Source organism: Aulonocara stuartgranti (assembly GCF_965226115.1).
Source record: "Aulonocara stuartgranti genome assembly, chromosome: 12".
In the NCBI taxonomy this organism is placed as follows: domain Eukaryota; kingdom Metazoa; phylum Chordata; class Actinopteri; order Cichliformes; family Cichlidae; genus Aulonocara; species Aulonocara stuartgranti.
The window spans coordinates 19,068,506-19,086,660 of NC_138948.1; the positions used below are offsets into that span (position 1 = coordinate 19,068,506).

General features: G+C 40.2%; 2 protein-coding genes and 2 long non-coding RNA genes across 6 annotated transcripts in view; 2 read left to right on the top strand and 2 right to left on the bottom strand.

The window, feature by feature from the left end:
• The window catches only part of ebf2 (EBF transcription factor 2), a 28,365-nt gene extending 26,844 nt beyond the window's left edge, over positions 1–1,521 (top strand). For both annotated transcript variants that reach the window (XM_082553266.1, XM_082553267.1), the window contains exon 16: positions 11–1,521. In XM_082553266.1, the coding sequence (XP_082409392.1) occupies positions 11–42 (32 nt within the window). In that variant the 3' untranslated portion in view covers positions 43–1,521. The remainder of the gene's footprint in view (positions 1–10) is intronic.
• Positions 1,522–2,415: 894 nt separating this feature from the next.
• LOC309718234 lies at positions 2,416–4,139 on the bottom strand. The gene is made up of 3 exons (XR_014279924.1): positions 4,073–4,139; positions 3,490–3,590; positions 2,416–2,492 (listed from the first exon to the last, which is right to left on the bottom strand). It is a non-coding gene; the product is annotated as an uncharacterized lncRNA (long non-coding RNA).
• A 121-nt stretch (positions 4,140–4,260) lies between these two features.
• ank1a (ankyrin 1, erythrocytic a) overlaps positions 4,261–18,155 on the top strand; it is a 103,642-nt gene continuing 89,747 nt past the window's right edge. The window contains exon 1 of the mRNA XM_082553263.1: positions 4,261–4,427. The gene's annotated coding sequence lies outside the window, so the exon portion shown is untranslated. The remainder of the gene's footprint in view (positions 4,428–18,155) is intronic.
• On the bottom strand, positions 8,635–11,519 carry LOC309718177. Of its 2 annotated transcripts, XR_014279902.1 has the most exons (5): positions 11,221–11,519; positions 10,743–10,806; positions 10,232–10,384; positions 9,775–9,865; positions 8,635–9,180 (listed from the first exon to the last, which is right to left on the bottom strand). It is a non-coding gene; the product is annotated as an uncharacterized lncRNA (long non-coding RNA). The 2 variants fall into 2 exon arrangements; XR_014279903.1 differs by having other exon boundaries at positions 10,743–11,519.

The following is an 18,155-nucleotide window of genomic DNA, read 5'->3' on the forward strand; positions in this document are numbered from 1 at the left end:
TTCTCTCCAGCAATGACGGGCCTGGTTGTTCCCCCGATGTAGCAAAGCACCCCCAATCTACCCCAGACCACTGCTTCACTTAGCCCCTCTTTTGGCACTACGAGGGCAGGGAGAATGGAAAATTGATCACTAGCGACCATGTACTGTATATCTTCCCTCCCCAACCCCGTATGCTCGCCTTTTCTTAGTCCCTTTTTCATCCGTCTGGATGAACAGCACGGGGTATGAAAATGTCCAAAGACCAGCTATCCACTGCAGACACGGAGGAGAATAATCCACCCACAACCACAGAGACCATCCTTAGCAAGCAGCACTAGACTGGACCACATTCGGCTGTGTACGTGTGTGTGTGTAATGAAGCCTCGGAAAAGAAACAGATGAAGACTGCTTTGAATTTCACCTCAAGCTTCAAAAGCATCTGTGTTGACTTCTGACCAACCATCACATGCAGTATTCACCTTTTTTCCTCAACACCTGCGCAAAACCATGGCCAGAGTTTTACAGGACGCACAACGAGAGCACTGAACACTGATGGACGACAGACAACTCAGATAAAAAGTTTCAGCTCTAAAAAGCAGGGTGCTATTCTGTCTGCGTATGGACACGTTAAACGGCATGTGTGTAAACCGTCTGTGAGTTAGTGAGAGGTTTTTTTTGTAGTAGACTTTTTGAAGACAATTTACATTCCAGAAAAACAAACCCTTTATTTTTTGTTCTGATCGTTACGGTTTTTCAAGGGAGAGCTCTTTGTCTCAAGGGTTATTACTAAAGGAATTCATATATTGATTTATTTAAAAACAAGCAATTTAACTTATTATTGTTAGTTTAGGTAATAATATAAACGTGTTTTTATACAGTGATACTTTTTCCAGCTGTTACTGACATGAATTTATCTCAGCGGTTACTAATGAATTTGATGAATGATCAGCATAGAAGATGAATTCGTTTTTTGTTTTTTTTAAGTAAACATCCCCAGTTTGCAGGATCTTGCATAATGATATATATGTTGCAGAAGGTGATTCTCCTTGTGTAAAGGAAATGTTAGTTAGCCTTATCCCTTTTTAATTTCACTTTAAATGCATGCTCTCTTACACCGATGCCCTGGTACTTTTTCACTTCACATTACAAATTTAAATATATACGACTGTGACTTTTACATTTTACACATCCATGTTAAATGTCTCAGCCCTGTACAGGTCTCTAGTCACTATGCAGTACGGTAAATAAAAGCACAAATGCTCAAAAAGAAAGAAAAGAAGCGGGCGTATTAGATGTTCACTGACCCTCATCATTCTGTTTTTACTTGTACTTCCTTACTTACATTTTTTTCAGTATGACACAAACTGCATTCTCAGGACTCGAAAAACAAAGAACACAAAGAACAGATGACTCTTGCAAAATTGTTTTTAGAGTTTGGTTAATTTTATTTATTTAAAAATTATTAGCAATTTAATATTATGTTTTTGAAGCCATCTTTCTTTGAAATGATACAAAAAATAGTTGCAAATGTGATTTGTATATCTCAAGGTGTAATTATATTTTGTGCTCCAAATAAAATGGATACTGAAAAAAAAAAAGGTGTGATGTTGATACAAGCTGCTTTGTTTCTTGCCCTGCGTTAAATTGTAAACTGTCTTGGCATTCATTTTCACACACACTGGATTATCAGACAGTTTACTGGACATTAAGATTTTACCACAGTGCTCCACAACTCAAGGTTGTGCTGAATCTATTTTTGACTGCGCCCGTCACCTGTGTGCCCGTGCAGCTTGTTACACTGTTTTGTATACATAGCTGATGAGCCGCAGCATCTTAATTGTGATGCGAGCGTTAAAGACTGAGTAGAGCATGTCAAGATAAACAACACCCCCCTCTCTCCATCTCTCTTCTCTCCAATAAGCCTGCTTTTCTCTGAGGACCAAGCCTCTGGGGGCCCAAGTGAGAACCACATGAGTCTCCCTCCAATGAGGCCTCCTCCTCTCTGTCTCTTTCTCTCTCTTAAAACATACATACAAGCGTTTGCCTCACTGTCTTGTTTTTCAGCCTCTGCGTGGTACCGCTGTATTTCTACTTTCCTTCTCCCCTTTCTTTTGCTCCCTCAAATGGCCCTTCTCTGTTAATGTAATTAGCACTGGTAAAGAAGGGCAGTTAATTACCCACTCTATTTTGATCGGGTAATTAATGTTATGCCAGGAAACAGCAACTGTTTCATTAACATAGCCCTCAAAGCAGTGAGGGGGTAGGGTAGCACCCGGCGCATGCATGTCTGCATGTGCCGTGTGTGTTTGTACTGAGCACATATGGTCGAACTGCGTTTCAAAAACTCTGTTCGGTGACAGTGAGCGACACGCCGACTTCAAACATCTGACACTGACCTCAGCAGCGAGTCGATGTTTCTGCAAGTCACCATGCAGTCTTTGTCACCATCAAGTAGCACTTGCAGCTGCCTCTTCCTCATCATCGCTCCCTGTTGCTGTCTCTCCTTTGATATGCTGTTAATTTGACAAGTTAAAGTCAGCTTTGTTGCCAGCACCTCAGCATTCATCTTGCTGAGTGCTCCTTCTGTCCAGTGGTGCAGGAGCCATATGCTGCTCTTCCACGAGACTGTTATGTTGTTGCTGCTGCTGATGCGAGTGCGGCAGCACCATTTACTGTTTCCTGATCACAATTTGGATAAAGACAGGATGAGATGCCACCTGCCACCAAGTCATTCCACATTACACTCAGAGCACAGCTGCAAATGAGCATAACTGCTAGAGGGCAACTGCGTCATCTTTTATTATAGATACTGCTGTTTTAGTTAAAGTACTGTCACCCTCACAAAAGAGTGAGCACAAAATGCACCCTTGCCTTCTTCCCTCTCAAGGGATGTGTTTGTGTTTATATACCCAATTAGCCCTCTGGCCACAGCGTGGCCATGCATTAGGGCTGACATTAGCCCCAGGTCTATGTGTGCATGTGTGTAAAATATACACCCCTTTCTCATATAAGGCATAATTTCATGGGTGTGCGTGCCTTATTAGGCAGGCTGAGGCAGCGCTTGACAGGGGTGGCCCACTGTTTTGTCAAATAGATGGGTAGATTGGCTTCCACACACCCAGTCAGTGTCCTTTGCCTTTGGCCCATCAGTAAAACCAGCATTGTTGCCCATTAGACCACTGGACCCCGATTCCTTTTTCCAAAATGAATCCCCCACCCCTTCTGCCATTCCCTTGGGTGTCAGTAGAGTGGGGTGGCAGATGGGACCGACACAGAGCTGCCCCATGAGACCAACCCCCCCCCCCCCCCCCCCCCAACAAAATACACACACGTGTGCATTCACATGTAGGTACACACATAAATGCATGCACACACACACACACACACACACACACACACACGCTCAGACGTACACACATGCACAAATTCATAAGAACAACACGCACACTGTGCACAGACACACACAAAGCACAGCAGTGCTACACTGCTCCCCTGCCCCCAGACACAAACCTCATCTGCCAGCCTGCTGCTTTTGTCCAGACCACAGGAGTTTATGCTGTGAACACAGAGTGACGTCTCTGTCCCTGCCTCTCAATCTGTGCTCTGTCTACCTGTGTGTGTGTGTGTGAGGGAGAGAGAAAGAGAAACAGCTTTTTGGGATGAGAGCTGTAGCTAAAATGACATTTCCAAGACAATTTTCAATTCAAAAGTGATTACATGTCCCTCCTGTCATGCTGACACTGAGCTCCTGGTCCTGATTTAAGAAAATATTCAGTTTTGAATACATTTTAAAGGTCATCGGTCATTTTCATCTCATTGCTTTTGAGTCCATGTAGAACTTCTGTATGTGCTGCTTTTAATCAAACCCTGACTAATGGAAACATTTACATCAAACACACCAACAACGCTGTTGTTGGTGTGTTTGATGTTCTGTTATTGAATTTTGATACCAGTGTCCCAACCTGGTTGTCCCACAGACTGTATCTTCAGGTAATTAAAGCAGAGAAGTTTTACTGCAGACTGTTGAGCAAATATAAACTAACTAAAGCAGCTATTGCTACAATAAAACGTGGTTTCTTTCTTTTTTTCTTACTGTACATTGTTCCGTGTTGTTGGGGATGGTCCGCGTTTGATGGTCGGACTCTGTTTTATGTAACGATCCCTCGTCTCCTCTGGGTGCGTTATTGACAATTAGCCAGATTAGAAGAGTGGGGATGTAATTTGGACCAAACGTATGTATTGGCTGCTTTTGCGCGCCTGTGTGAGGTGAGAAGGCCCCACGCTGGTGATTAATTACCGCCAGGCCCGTGTGACAGAGCTGGGAGCTCTCCCGGTGCTGTCTACAGCCGACATGCAGGGAAATCCAGCCTGGCTAATTGACCCGGCTTCTGTAAGGCCATCCATCAACCGTGGCCCGAGTGGCCCCGTAAGAAACACATTATTCAGAGGTAAGTTAGTTAACCAACTAGCGCTCCACCGTTCATTAATGGTATTAGGTCTTCTCCTGTCTGTCTCAGCAAACCAGCGCGTCGTGCGCTACAACACTGGAGGCATGCGCAATCAAAGCTAAGCTAGTGTAAAATGTTATTTTGTGTGGTCGTTGTTGTTTTAATAGATTGTCCCCCGAAAACTTATACAAGTACAGAAGCTGAGGTTTGTAGACCCAAAGGAAACAGCAGAACACGCCAGTTTTTAGCATTTGTTCCAGTGTTTTATCATCTAAGTTGCTAATTTGATGAAAAAACCCAAAGCAGTTTCACCGCACTTTTATGATTTATTTAGTTTACTTATATTCTAGTACTTCTAACTTCTTAGAGAAAAAAATGAATGCAATCAAACAGTACTATATGAATGAATATTATTATTATTGTTGTATAATAATATAAAAAACACACACAGGTGTAATAGCGTCCAGAGGAGTGTCTGGGTTGTGTGGTTATACCTTATACACAAAAATGGAGAACCACGAGGTCTCCGTTCTTCAGACCTGGCCTGGGCCCACATGTGCTTTCACTTGACCTCTTCCTGCCTCCCACCCCATGCAGCAGACCCCCAGATATCTCACATGAAGAGAAGATATATGGAGACATATTTTAAAGTCAGCGAGCAGTGCGGGCGTTTGGATGTAAGCGGGAGAGATGATTTCTCATCCCCAGAAGGTGACTTTTCATACTGGAATCTTTCCCCAAATATCCGGTCTCCTCCCTCCCTGTGAGGTTTGCTGCTAAAGCAGAGAGTAAATGCAGCTGGGTCACATCTAGATGTCACGGTGAAGTTATAGCTGAGTGTGTATACGTCTACGAAAGGGTGAAGGCATCAGAGTCTGTGAGCTTTGGGATTTATTGGAGCAGCGTGTAGACTTTGAATAAAAAATATGTACATATATTTGGTGATTTGAAGACTGGAGAGTGCTCATCAGCACCATTCATGATCATCTTCATTTATGCAAACTGTGGCTCATAAACTGTGAGTGTGAGGTAGCCCCATAGCACCACCTACCTGTGAGAGAACAGGGCTGGAGTTCCTCTTCCTTTGCCTCCTTTGCTCTTCTTTTAAACAGTCTTTGTGCTAGTTAGTCTACAGCTACAGCTGCTTTGAGCTACAGTTCAAAGCAGCAAATGTATTTAGTTAAAGTTTTACTCTTTTTTTCTTTTTTTAGTAGTTTCATTTGTGCTCAAATTTCTACCTGTGTAAATTCTATCAGTGTTGTAGCAGTGGCTTCTCATCAGTAGCAACACTATCACAACCGCCCCAAATAACCATTTTCTGTATTTTGGTGTCCTCTGTTTACCAGCATGCATAAATATGCAGAAGGATATCTAATCAAATAAATCCATTCATTAGGTGAGCTGCTGGTATTTCTGCTTTTGCATTAATTACATAGTCATTACCATATCAATTAGAGAAATCAGAGATCATGTAATTAAGGTTTAACCAAAAGCACCTGCTGCCTCTGAGCTGTGGTGTGTGTGTGTGTGTGTGTGTGTTTCCTTCACTCCTAATCTAATCTCTGGCCTTTGACAGGACTCCCCCTCATCAATCCTGAGCTGTCGGAATCCAGCTTCTGTTTTTTTTATTTATTTTGTTTTGTTTTTGTTTATAGGGGTGTGCGGTGGCTGTGGCGGCGGTGTTTGGAGGGGGCGTCATGCAAAATGTTGTCATGGCGATAAAATTGATTGGCATGGACGCCTGATTAGAAAAGAATAATGGGAGACAGGTGGGAGGAGGCGGGCTGTACATCGAAAAGAACAGATTGGGACAAAGTGAGGACTAGCTGGGTGTCACGAGCACTGTCTATTTTGGCTCTAGTTACATCTTGTAAAAGATATCCAGTAATTACTCTCTAACGTTCCACAGAGGCTCTTCCTGTATTCTGAGGTGTCGGGGGTTTTAAATAGTAGCAGCAGATGTTGTTTTGTTTGGCTTTAATGTGACTCAAACTAGAAGGATATGTCCACTATTTGTTACAGCAACAGATTCATTTCAACAAGTTCAAGAGGCAAGCGAGCTCCGACTACAGAGAGAGCATGCAAGCAGGGACTGTTTTTATAGTGTTAGTTCACCACCTGTGAGCAATAAGATGGATGGAGCTGTGAAGAGGATGGAGTGGGTCCACAGAAGGCATGTGTAGAAGGCATGTGTAAGGAAAACAAAAATACACATAGGTAAAGCGATAGGGTACACGATGAGATGAGAAATGACAGGAGTGGAAAAATAAGAGGAAGGGAATTGGACTCCGGGGGACCGGTCTCTACTGCTGGGGCAACACCAGCCTCCGGCCCTCCTCCTTCTTTGCATTTCCTGTTCTATTTCCTTCCTTCTCTTAATACTCCCTCTTTACCCCTCCAGCGTCTCCAGTCCGGTCAGTCAAACTCTGTTAACTGAACCAGTGAGAGGGAAAAGCCAGTTCAATAAATATGTTCAAGTTGATGATCAAATGAGCCGATGAAATATTCATTGTAGCTAGATTTCTTCTTCTCCTTCTAGAAATATCTGTGGTTAGATTATTTTTTTTATTGCTGATGTTGTTTTGATGACACATTTGTAATAAAAATCTATGGGCACAAACATAAAGTTACAGTTATGTTCATAGGTTTTTGGAGAGCAACTGATTTAAAATCTGGTGTGGCGATGTACAGGCAAAAATACAAAAATATGTCATATTGTAAAATCTTATGGACCTGTCAGTGGCAGGCATAGGCAGTTATAAAACATTTCTGTGGTTTAGTTTTATTTTGTACAATATCACTAGTAAACGATACAGGACGTTATCACAGATATGATAAAGATTAATGTAGATAAAATGTAAATAATTGATCTTAAGCTGGTTTAAAGTAGGGGTGGGCGATATAGTTATAAAAATATCTCACAATAGTTCAGAGATGTTTCTGAACACTATTTTTTTTAGTTACTTCATCTTGCAAGGAGCAAAATTTAATAGTGCAAACAAAATGAATGGTGTTTTCCATCCTTCATGCTTTGTCTCTCCAAAGCGTGAAATGGACACACATGCAGAAACAGTGGACCGGCGTGTGCATTACACGCTTTGCCGTGACATCAGGTTGCAAATATTCTCTCTTAACCTTTAAGTAAAAATAGAACTTATTAACTCTCAAAATAACAATAACTAATCTTGTAACTCCTCAGAAGTCTGCACAATATTTTTCATAATAACACTGAAAATTATTCTCTACATGCACTGAAAAAAATATGTTGTTGGATTTACTTAATTCAATGGTGGACATTTGTTGCACACAGATGTTTTGCTTTGGCAGCAACTTAAACAATTGAGTTAAATTAACACGATTTATTCATGTTCAATAAACTTGTGCAATTTGTGTTGATAAAATGTGACTTAAACATGTTTTGATGAAGTAATTTGAGCTCTTGGAATATTTTAATCCATCACAATTTTCTCACGTTATCCCAACACGATTCAATAACTTTTACCCAATACTACTTGGTCACTTAAATACTACATGTTATCTTCAAATTACATTTTGCTATTATATTCTAGTATCAAATACACAATTTTCAAATGGAGGCCTTATAACAGATTGTATTGTTCTCTTCCAAGATGGTTGCTGGCATCCACCAGTAACCTTTCAAAACAAAATGTCTAATTTCACTGCATTGACAGTAGGTAAAGAATTAAACTGACATTACTCCTCTACTGAATCTATATAAATCAACAGTTAAATAATGTCAGTTCTTCCGTGTTCTCTGGAATCAATCACAGCAAAGAAATTGGACTGTTTCTTTTGAAAAATGTTGGGAAAGAACAATACAAAACATTCTATTTAAGGCCTCTAACGTCAAGATTCAGTTAAACAACAATTATAACTAAACAATTTGAGGTAATGTTAGTTTCCATTAACATTAAATTAGGTTACTGAATTGGCAAACACCTTCCTATTAACACTACCCATTTTACCCCAATAACTAAAGAAATTAGCACTTGCAGGTCAAAACCTTTATTCAAGAGATGCAAAAATAACATTGATACAGTGACTGTCAAAAATTACAGCACTGATCATACTGTGACATCTTGGTTCAAAACAGCACACTTAGAAATATTCAACGTTCTTTACTTCAACTGAATGAAACTGAAAATACCATTTCACACGACCCATATGGGATATTTAGAGTGTATAACTGTTCACGCTACATCTCTTCACTAGTAAAAGAAAGAAAAAATACAAAGAGAAATTTAAAAATGCTGCCAAACAGACAAACAGAACTTGTACAGAGCAAAAGGAAAAACAAACAACAACAAAAAACGGCTCGTCCTCATGGCAGTTGCAGAGTATATAAAAATGAACCCTGCGATCCGTTCCTGGAATTGAGCTTCAAAAATGCAGCAGAACAAGTGTGAGATTTAAATGTCCTCTCACCTAGAGCTGGTCACCTCACATGCATAACAGTGAGCTTCGTTGCAGGAGCAGTTTTGTCTTAGTTGTGAGCTTTTCTTGAGAGCTGAGTTGCATCCAACTCCATTACCACCCATTGAATCACCTCAAAAGTGTAGCAGAGTTGTGATGGGTAACTCATGTTGAAGGAATAAAAAAGGTCCAAACAGCATGGCTACTGCAAAGGTCACGTTATCCAGATCTTGAAGAACAACATCAGAAAAGTCATTGCCTGCCGCATCCTCTGGAGACAGATGTTCATCTCAATCTGTGCAGTGGCCTCAGTCAAGTCCTGGTTAAACACAAAACATTTCTTTAAGATTCCTTTTTAAACTCATCTCTTTTGAATCTACCAGTTCTAATGTTAGAGTAATTTAAACCAATGCAAGCAACATAGTAAATAGCTATAGCCAAAGAGTGGCCTGCCATGCTGCCATTCATGGTCTAACAGAGTTTCTAAGAGAGGGTGAAAAACATAATAATTTCAAATGCTTTACATTAGTTTTTGTTAGAAAGACACCGGCCCATCAGAAATCCAGGTTATGTCACTCAGAAGATGTTAGAATTTAGACTTTCAGCCCCACAATTTGGTTAGCTGTTGGTCAGTTGGTCATTTTTTCAAACAAAAGCTAATGTAAATATTGGTGGGATTTTCCTTTGTTCATTAGAATGACAAATTTAAAGTTTTTTCACACTGATGTGACCCCTAATACAGGGGTGGGGATGGGGCCTCAAGGGCCGGCGGCCGAGTTCACTACCAGGCCTCATGTGAACTTCAAATTATTAAAGAGGACTACTGGTCCTAACCAGTCCAATGAGGATCAAGTGGATAACTAAATGCATTTTTAAATGTTGCAAAGCCACAATCTACTCATAAAACACTCACCATGAACTCCTGCACCAAGATGTTGCAATTGTCTTTCACACAGATGCGGAGCACTTTGATGAGGGACTCCGAGCATTAATGTCATCCTTGACTATTATAACAAAGAAAACAGAGATTTGTGAACTTTTCAGTAGCACAGAAGAAAATGATCCCAGACAAAAACTCTTGACTTTTTAAACCAGTCAACATGCAACACCAGCATCTACAAAGCAATATCAAAAGTTCCTGTTTGACATCAACTTTATGGATATATAGTTTCCAGAACATTTATTTTTAAAAAAAGATAATTTTTTCTCAGTGGGCCAGTAAATGCATGACGAAAATTATGGCATCCTTTTAGTGGAATCATTACTCACAGGTAATAGTTGACTGTTTCAATGGATGTAGCATAAAAATCTTTTACTGACCTAATGCAATACATATACACTTTGTAGTTAAAGAATTTTAAAGTTCTTACTGTCATTATGGCAGCTACATCCTTTAGCTTTGTGCCCTGTTCCCCCGATCACTTTGCAAACACTTTCAGCAGACTGTCAGAGAAAAACTCAGCTCTGTCAGAAACCTTGACTGTAAAGGCATGGTTGGGATGCACTGGAATGCTGCATTTTATCTGAAATGACATAAAATTATTTTGAAATAACAGCAGGCACTGTGCTTGGTTAATCAGTAATCTTTTGTTGAATAAAAACTGTGTTTCCAGATCTTATGGGATTAAAAAAAATCCAAAGATGTTTGTTTCTGATTTGCAACCCAACAACCCACAAGTTACAACCTCATTTCAGTTCAAGTGTGCATTAATGCGAGTCCAGTAATCACCTTTCTGGCAATACATACAGGTATAAGTTAAACCTATGGCAGATTTTGGATTTCTCAGTTGTATTAATAGGGTAAGTATGCATGCACCTAATAATTATAAAAAACCTATTATAATTAAGTTACAGAAACGAAAATAGAATATACTTTCTTACCATAACACCTTGAACCCACAATCCATCAGCTGACTCCTGGTGAAATGCAGAATAGAGGTCATCTCTCAAAGTGCAGCAAAAAAAACAAAAACAAAAGGACAGCAGGTGAGGGCAGGAGGGGTAGGGATGTAAGCTAGCATAATGCCGCTGATGATATTAGCTAAAGCTGTTCAATGTCCAAAATCTCACTAACACCACGGTGCAGTAAATACACAATGTAACTGAAGAGTCAGTTGGCAAATCTATTCACACAGAAAACCAAATTATGTTATGAGTGCCTCGTAATTAGGTTTAATGTGATATTACGGCTCTTGTGCCAAAGACAAATTCAAATGAAAAAGCGCCAATTCTTTGACAACAGATAAAACAGCAAATAAGCTAACGGCTCTTTTTTAGCATGTTACATGGCGACACTCTAGACGTTTAACTACATTTGGCTGAATTATGGTAAAAATGAATTCAAAAAATCAAGACATACCAAAAACGTAGAGTTGGCTGCTCGACTTGACTGAGATGGATGCCTTTTTTTAAACCACGATCCAAAGCCCGCGAGATGAAATCACGCGTGGTTTCACGAGATTTAACGTTGCTATCTTATTGACTTACGTCACCTGAACATGATATGAACAATTTAATACACCCTTTCTGCATATCATGTAGTTTTTACACTATATAGTTACATTTAACTTTAAAACATGAGGCAATTGTGTTAAATGCATGCAAGATGCTTACATAAATCCAAGAGATGGCCAGTCCCTTTTTTTCAGTGTGTATCTTAAACCAGGCTTTTTAACCAGCTGCTTAAAGCCCTCATTTACCACCATGTAACCACATCAGTAATTTCCATCCACCGTTTGCTCCTCATGTCGTATGGAGTGCAGCTAGCAAGTGTTCCAGCAATGTTTGGTTGCGTCATTTATTTACTTTTGGTATACAATCACCAGCTGCTAGTATCTCCTCCTTTTTAGCCCAGTTGTACTCAATGCAGCAAACTGCAATGAGTAAGTTTGCTGTTTTTTCTAGCTTTAATGGAAACAATTTTCCTGTGTATTTTGCAAATTGTTGTGTTTTGTTTGAGTTTGTTGATGTAGTGCCCTTGTTACTAAATTGTGAGAGGCTGAAATGCAGCTCTTGCTGTCAAACATGTCTGGGTTTGTTTCGTTGTTGTGCAGGCAAGGAAATATAATTGCGTGCTGTAGCTATATCATTGATATTATCTTACTGGCACTTTCATGTCACGTAAAAAATTATGGTGGTGGTATTGTGAATGATATGATAGTGTGGGCAAGCTGATTGCCACCCCATGCTAGCAGAAACTAAAACAGTGGCTGATCTTGTGGCCAAGATTTGAAGGCAAGAAATCAAAATTTCATCCTCTGAACTAAAGAGGAGAGGGACCACCTGGATTGTTATTACTGCTCAGTTCAAAAGCCTGCATGTCTGATCACATGGGGGTGCATTAATACCTATGCAATTGACAGGTAGCACATCTCAAAATCCTGAAAGGTACATCGTTTTTACAACAACATATACTCCCATTCAGATGTGTTTTTGAGGGAAGAACTTGTATATTTCAGCAAAGCAATGCGAAATTGCATACTGCATCGATTACAACAGCAGGGATTTAGACAAGAGTGCTGAACTGATCTGCCTGCCAACAGGTTCAATCTGATCGATCATGAAATGAAAAATACAGCAAAGCTGACAAAAGACTGTTGAGAAGTTAGAATCCATATCAGACAAGAATGGGACAACATTCCTCTCACAACAGTCCAGCAGCTGGTCTCTGCAATTCCCAGATGTTTACAGACTTGTTAAAGGCAGAGTGGTAAACATGACCCTGTGCAAACTTTTTTGGAATTGGTGTTGCGTTACATAAATTGTAGATCCTAATACTAGCAGAAGGCTTTTGTTCGATTACACAGCTGATAGCCTGCCCCTGATCATAACATTGGTGTTTCAGTCAGAAGTTCAGACAGCATCACTCAACAATCTTAACCATAGCTTTGTTATATATACTGCTCATCTGCCACTAGATGGCAGAAGTAAGCCATTCAGCAGTTGTAACTGTGATTTAAAGTATCACACAAGCCTGCCAACTGTCTTTTATGTTCCCAGTGTTTATTCAGTAGACAAGACCTATGTGAAAAATGCTCCAATCAGTCTTTTGAAAAATACACAGTGGTACAATTCTTTAGTCTTTCTGTAGAGCTGTTCTTCTGATGTTTTAAAGACAGAGAGCCTAATTCCTAAGAAAGTTTGTTTGTTCAGTGTTCTTCTGAAGTCTTTTCCTCAAATTCTGTGTCAGGCAGTGCCAGGGAAGTCCCATTAATCACTGCACTAGCTTGTTAAATGATGTGAAAGTGGATGTCTCTGTACATAAACATAATGACGATAGAGGAAGACTCTGAAAATGCTACAAAACAGTGAAAACAGGGGCAGAAATCCCAAAGCTACCAGCTCCTGTGGTTGGTGCATAGTGCACTACAGAGGCCCGTGGATTGGTTTTTGCGTGTAAGGAAGAAACAGAGCATGGTTGTGCTAAAAAACGTCTTTTTGCTGGAAACTAGAAGGAAAGAAGTTCCTGCAGAAGTTCCTGCAGCCTTTAACGTCTGCTCAGAAGCTCAAGTGTCTGCCAAACAAACACCAAACAAAATAGAGACAAAAAAGACTATTTTAAGTGTCTTTTAAAACAAGTATTAAAAAAAAATCTTCTGAATTTATCCACATGGACCATGTGTATTGAGATAGTGCGCTTTCCTGTGCACGAGCGCCCCCTGTTGCTGATTGTTGCATTTCAGGGCGCTGAATACAGAACAGTCAGAGAGTAACTTTGACAAAAAGTTTATTGGAAAAGTTTGTTATTAGACTTGAATCCCTTATTAAATATACCATGGAAGACAAAACAGTGTCACTCTTCTTCTGTTGTACCACTTTTCCCACAGCTGCTGTTGTTTGTTCAGTCAGACCTTCACTAAAATAACCCACAAAAACTAAGAAAGTCTCTGTAAGCTATTTTTCGCAATACAATTCTAAATTTCCCCCCTGCATAATAAAATGCTAGCGAACATAATGTAATTGTTTTAATCACCAGACGAGGCCAAACAGCTGGGAACAGCACAGTATTGTGTTGCCTGCACGCTGCTGAGCTCACAGCACACAACAGTGGTGGTTCTCAGTCAGCACAAGCTGTGTATTCCCATTCGGTGAGACTGTGATATTCACTTCCCAGTGTGAAACTCTACGACTGCTCTGAACTGCTGTTCTCACCACCGAGCTGGTGACACTGCTATGTCAGTGTCACTCGTGGCGTATTTACACTGATCCCTGGTCTGCATACTTCCCTCAAATGCTGAGCCAAGTCCGATGAGCCCTTTAGATGAGGTGGCAGGATGCCCGAGCAACAGCACAGTGTGGACATGAAGCCTACCCTCGCTTTGTTGCCTGCCATATGGCTCTCCAAATCAGTGCTGTTTCTGCTGGTACAGATCCAGTAGAGAGGAGAGAAAAGGAGAGACACATTGTGTGTGTTTGTGTGTGTGAGAGAGAGATTTTTCAAAGCAAAGTTTCAGATTTCTGAATTAACTGGATTAAACTTCTCTTCATGCTCCACCAGCCATAACAACTGCTGGGGACAAGCAAAACACTCTAAACATTAATGTCATTAGCAGTTGCTTGGGATCCATTTAGGATTAAGGTATTTGGATTATGTGGACGAAATAAATCTAAAAAATTAGATTCCTTGACCTCAATAAAAAGGTCATTGAGGTCAAGGAAAGGCCTATAAGAAAACTGATAAAGAATTAGAAAAGGACAACTTTACATTAGTGTCCTTAACAATGTGACACCAGGTGTTTGGGGTGCTGAAACTACAACGTGCAGAAGATGGACTACAAATCACACATCTTACTTCGCCACACTATACTGGCCTTACCTTATATGTATTTGCAGGACTTCCCTTTCAAGAGAAGGACATTCAAATGAATCACACAAATGCAATTTATCAGCACAATTTACTAAGTTTCATACTGAAAAAAAAAAAGGCTGTTGCAGTTGTGATAGTTGCTTTTAGGGGTGTTTATTTGCAATCAGATGAGGAGATGTTGTCAGAATGAGTGCAACTGACTTGGATTCCTCATGTTGAGTGTTCCCAGACTCACTTGTTTCTGTTCCTCAGCAATTTGGAGATTATGTATCGGAATTTCAGGAGCAGGACCACGCCTCCAAACACGCTCCTTCCGGTTGTCATCTATATAGGTTCCTCCAGTTCTGCAAGCTGGTCATTCTCGTTTACGTGCCCCACCCTCCATCCCTCCCTCCTTGTTCTCAATTCTTTAACTTCTTTATTTGTATTTAGTACATGGGGATCTGCCAGGCTCGGGAGCCATTGCCAATCCCTTCCCCTTCCCCAAACCACAGCTCAATTCATGTCAAAGCGTTCACTTTTACCTTCTGAAACGCTGTCAAACCTAAAATGAGGATGTGGGCCCAGCTATTGAAACTGGGATTTTGATGAAATAGAGCAGATATGAACTTAGCTAGATGTCTTTTTTCAGCAGTGTGCACAAAGCAAGCGACTTCTCTCTATTGAATCTAAGACTCTAGTGTTACCCATCAGACCAGGCGACATTTTTTCAGTCTTCTGTGGTCCAGTTTTAGTGAGCTTTAGTGAACTGTAGCCTCAGTTTCCTGGTCTTAGCTGACAGGAGTTACACCTGGTGTGGTCTTCTGCTGCTGTAGTCCATCTGCTTCAATGTTTAATGTGTTGTGATCTCAGAGATGTTCTGATACTGTTACTGTTTCCTTTCTATCAGCTCAAAGCAATTTCTCCTCTGACCTCTAGCATCAACAAGCCATTTTTACTCAAAGATCTGCCACTCACAGGATATTTGTTTTTACTGAGAATGAGCCAAGATTGTTGTATTGGAGAATCTCTTAAACCACCTTTCTTCCCCATTTGACCTTCAGCAGCTCGTCTTGACTGTGTCTACATGCCGACATGTATTGAGCTACTGTCTTGTGATTGGCTGATTAGATATTTGCTCTTACAAGCAGTTGATAAGGTGTACCTAACAGCATGAGTGTATATCAGTTCAATGAACAAATTTTCTGATTCATTTCAGTCTTTCTTTGACACCTTAGGCTGTGCTGGTGTCGCACATCACTTGATTTATTGTATGTTGTAAACCTGCTCACCTCACTTGAAAATGTAGACTTGCTTATAAAGACACGCAGAACTTCAGTGTTTAAACAGCAATACCTGAATTTTGTTTTACTCATACAGTTAGAGGGACAAGGTGTTCTTCGTTATGTGCTGCATTTCAGGAGAATATGATGGAAATGACAACAAAGCAACTTCAATAAAGAAAGGAAAACATTTAATAACCGAGTGAGGCAGATGAAAGGTTTTCTTCATGTTTTCAGTTATTTGAAACTCACAAAAACATCGAGATGTGCCCGTTGATGAATGCCTCTCCACTGAAACCCAAATGAACCAATGAACCTGAAACCCAGTCAAAAGCAACGTGTGCTCATGCATTTGAAATCAGTTGAAAGTGTTACTTCAGTGAAATTGTCAGCGTGATGTTAACCAATATTCTAGTTTGGATCTATCTGCATGCATGGAAGTGTATATGTTGGAATGAGTGTGTGACTGTTGCTTATGTGTCTGTATGCTGGAAGGCGTGTACTTATCTTTAAAGCTAGAACAAAAACAAGGAGGAGAGAGAAAATATCACTCCAGTTCTCAGCTCCAAGTAAAATGCTGAGCTGAATTTAAAGTATTAGTGACGGTTTATGCATCGTTACATGACCTGAGTTCTAAAAATATATTTGGGATGTTTAATGGATACAGACCCAGTAGGACGTTAAGGTCATGTAGTAGTGCACAGATCTGAAACTAAACAGGGTAATAAGGCATTTAGCTGCTATGCTGCCCACAGCTGGAACCACCTCTACAACAACTCAACTACTTTTTTAAAAAAGAAGCTAAAAACAGCTTGATTCACAAGTGGTTTAAACTAAACAGATAGCTGTACCGGGAAATATAAGAATATTTTTATTTTTGTTCTTTTTATTGTTGTTGCTGTTACTACTACTCGTATTATTTCTGCCTTTATTACCTCATTTATTTTTGGTTTTAATTTTATCTTGTAAAGCAAGTGTTTGAAAGGTGCTATATAAATAAACTGGCTTTGCTTTAATGTGTTCCTTTTATTCAAACTGTAAAGCATTTTTTATCATTGTTATTACATTTAGATAGAATTCAACCTGCTCATTTGGTCTTGTGATTATATCTGAAAGATGTCTTCTCCCATCAGTGCAGTGCTGACCCGTGCAGTCCCATGTTGTGGCTCTGACTTGTCTGTGTACTGCAGTGCAGTGTTGAGCTTCCTCACACTATTGTAAAAGTCTCCTACGGGGGGCACTGTGAGCCGTGGTGTAATTTTATGGATTACTCCCATTTCTGCCATACTTGATATCTCTGCCTCAGCAGTGGTTCCACTGTTGTTTCTTTAAAATTTCAGTCAAATTCATTCTTTTCAATATTATTATATTAAAGTATGTTGTTTTTAAATCCCCCTCATGATAAAAAAAATGCACAGCAGGTTTGTAACAGGGTCTTACATCTTTGTCTACTGCAGTGCTACTTACTCATCAATAGAGGGTGCTGTTTAACTTCTATATATGTTGCCTTTTCAATTCACTACCAGCCGTAAGCTGTTTCACATGGCTAAAAGGACAGCATTATGATCCTTTGATCTGCTTGAAATCACAAAATGGTCCTCAGTATTCACCCATATTGTTTTAGCACAAGCACAGCAGCTGTTTGGTTCATCTCCTCATCTTATTTTGGCTGAAAGTGACTAACGCTGCTGCTAAAATAACTCCACAGTCGATGGTGCAGAGGATGGCACAGGCTCGCAGAATACTGTTTCTCACTGTAGGCTGTGGACCGCTGCCAGCAAACACACTGGAGACTCTCCGTATTAGAACTGTTGAGGTGGATTCAACACGAGCAGCATATTGAAAACCAGCAGCACAGTTAGCTGTATCTGTACATGAGCTGCTGTTGCTATCAATGACCCTGAATATGACTGATGCAAAGCAATAAACAACATTATTAGCTTCCCTGTCATTGCTGCCATGTTTGATCTGATGAAGCCTTTGTTTGAAAAACGGCTCTGTGACTTGTCCCAGTTGAGAGAGACTAAATTAGAGCAGGAAATTAGAATTTTGTCCCAAGAGTTTCACCTGTAGCATGACTGTAGAAATTAGTGTAGCGCTGTGTCTCTGAAGCATGAGTGGGAAGAAAGCTCAGTCTGAGGACTGTCTTCTCACTTTTTAATTGTACCTTTTGACCTGCCATATAGTTTCACCTGCTTCCAGCAAATAATTAGGGGTCAAGTTTTA